Raw genomic sequence first — 2,495 nt, forward strand, 5'->3', positions numbered from 1 at the left:
TCTGGAAATGTTCTCAAACCAGTTACCAATGCAGTCAGCGTGCATGCTATGAAGCGTGCCCCACGACAGACAGTCACTGCTTCAAAAGCAGCTCTGATAGAGCAAGACATGAGTGTTCACAAACCAGTCCAGGCCTGTCATAAGACACGCTCCTCTGGAAATAATAAGCACAAAAAGAGTCTTTCAAACATACAACACCATGCTAATCGGTCCCCATTTTGGGGGACCCTTTCCCCGTTTGTCACTCTCTCAGTCAGGTTTGTCAAAACAACCCAAACAATTAGGCCCCCCTATGCTAGGCGACCCAGCTCCAATATATGTTCAAACCCTAGCCACAAGGGACCAGGCCTGGCAGGCCATCTCTGATGAATCAAACTGGCCCCCCGCATTTCCAGGCAGTCGTCGAGACCTCGGTGAGAAGCAGCGTGTCTCACGTGCTTTCCTTTACGTTCTCTCCTTAGAGAACCGAGATTACACTAGTAACCGAGTATGTTTTTTATACTTTATTGTCACCTGCATTGTGAACATAATGATAATGATAAAAGGAAAGAACAGGAAAGGAAACAAAAAGAGAAACAATATAGATTTCTCTTTCATACATTTTTCTTCTGAACATAAATTTGATTTATTTATTTTTGTAAGAAATAAAATATTGGAACTTTTGAACTTCTTTACAGCATGCAAATCTTTATTAAATATGACCACAGGAACCATGTGTATTTCATAAATTGTCACATCAGAATTTCACACCAAAAAAAATCACATTGGAACACCAAGGATAGCACAGAGGAAACACACGCTATATATTCAGTAAAGTGTGTCTGATTGTAGAATGTGAAGATCTGCTGTATTCAGTGCATCAGGAGTAAGTATGAGAGCAGAGAACCGCAGAGGATCAGGACGCTCTGGGTGACACTCTGAGACCCGTTACACAGGTTCCCCTCACAACATGTTAAGTTCGCAGCACTTAATGTTATGAAGTCACAAATAGATTTAGACACACAGCCATTTATTTTCTGGCCTTCAGAAGTCCCTGATGAAAAGAAAGAAAACCAAGACTGATTCAATCTAAGCTGGACATTGGTATATGATCTGTAACAAATGTTTAAAACAAGTTTATAAGATAATGACTTTAATCTTGATCGGTTTTCAGATTCTCACCTGTTTGTTTAATGCAGCGATCTTCAGTCCCTGAACAGCTCACTGTGTTTGAGCAGCTCTTATCATCACAGTAGAAACATTTCTTTCCATTTAAGACGGGTTCTGGGAAAACAAGTATTATTTTATTTTCTGAACAAAATATCTAATGCCACAACACTCCTTTATCGGTTCTATTCAGTCAGTTCACCACAGACAAGCTGAATGTCTTTTGCAAGTAAAATGAATGTTGAGTTTACATAAGAGGTGAATTCAGGGCGAGTTATTGCCATTGAAATGACTTGTAAAAAGTGACCCAATCAATCAGAATTCACCCTACATGATGATTGAAGTACAATACCTGGAACATCTTGGAGGTTACACCGGTCTGTGTTACAGCAGGAAGTAGTCATCCTTACATAGCCGAAATTAAAGGACTGACTTATACAGGCAACAGCACAATCTTTAATGTTCCCTGTAGAACTAACGCCCCCTAAAGAATGAGACAGGAAAGCCCAGTTAAACTGGAAAATTGATTTATATACAGTATATATATATATATATATATATTCATTTCAAACTATTTTTTAAATATAAATCATGACAATATGAGAGAAAACAAATTAAATATCTGTTTGTGATTGAAATTGTAAATTCTAAAAAAAAAAAGTAAATAAGAGCAGCATCTCCATCAGTCAATCATCATAATTGTTTTTTTTTTTAAATATTGGACTTACCAAATTGTGTCCCTACTCTTGAACTCGTGCACTGAGAAGATCCAATGGGACATGTTATTAACATTTGATCTGAACAAGAACCCATCGGATTCGAGCAATTATAACAGCTGAGAGAGTGTCCTTTCGGAATAAAACAGAGACAGTGAGAGAGAGAACATCTAATGATCTGTATTTCTAATCAAGAACATCACAAACATCATTTGTCTTCGTACCTGCAGTGAAGAGAATAAACAGAAGAAAAACTGAGATTTGCAGATCCATCTTTGAACAGGAGGAGAGTGAAATATCGTGTCCGAATACCTGTTTCAGTGCCATTTATAGTTTATCAAAAGGGGAGGATCTTCATGAGAAAATGAAAAAAGAAACTTCAGCTTACATCATTTACTTGCCAGTTAATGACAAATAACTATGAAAACTTCAATGTGTACTAAAGGTCTACTTAAAGTAAACCAACCTAGTTAATGTGATAGTTGACCCAAAAATTAAGATGTTTTCATTTACTCACCCTCATGTCATTCAAATCCTTTTTTTGAATGAATTTGAATGTGTGTGTGTATGTGTCCATGAAAAGCAAGCCAATGGGGCTCAATGGTGTAAATATTCTTTAAAATATATTCTTGT

General features: G+C 37.2%; 1 protein-coding gene across 1 annotated transcript; it reads right to left on the minus strand.

Annotated features, from left to right (window-relative positions):
* Window positions 1–667: 667 nt before the first annotated feature.
* Window positions 668–2,164, minus strand: LOC120468809 (phospholipase A2 inhibitor PIP-like). The gene is made up of 5 exons (XM_089123535.1): window positions 2,087–2,164; window positions 1,875–1,994; window positions 1,499–1,630; window positions 1,162–1,263; window positions 668–1,033 (listed from the first exon to the last, which is right to left on the minus strand). Exons 1-5 carry the CDS (start codon window positions 2,133–2,135, stop codon window positions 852–854), a joined length of 585 nt encoding a protein of 194 aa, XP_088979661.1. The 5' UTR covers window positions 2,136–2,164; the 3' UTR covers window positions 668–851.
* Window positions 2,165–2,495: the final 331 nt, after the last annotated feature.

Source organism: Pimephales promelas, chromosome 19 (assembly GCF_988280905.1).
Source record: "Pimephales promelas chromosome 19, fPimPro1.hap1.1, whole genome shotgun sequence".
In the NCBI taxonomy this organism is placed as follows: domain Eukaryota; kingdom Metazoa; phylum Chordata; class Actinopteri; order Cypriniformes; family Leuciscidae; genus Pimephales; species Pimephales promelas.

What these genes read in the sequence shown, in the direction of transcription:
- LOC120468809 (XM_089123535.1), bottom strand. Translation starts at nt 2,135, where the DNA reads ATGGATCTGCAAATCTCAGTTTTTCTTCTGTTTATTCTCTTCACTGCA. An exon ending in AAGAGTAGGGACACAATTTG is followed by an intron (nt 1,631 to 1,874) that starts GTAAGTCCAATA and finishes CTCATTCTTTAG; the next exon opens with GGGGCGTTAGTTCTACAGGG. An exon ending in TCGCTGCATTAAACAAACAG is followed by an intron (nt 1,034 to 1,161) that starts GTGAGAATCTGA and finishes TCTTTTCATCAG; the next exon opens with GGACTTCTGAAGGCCAGAAA.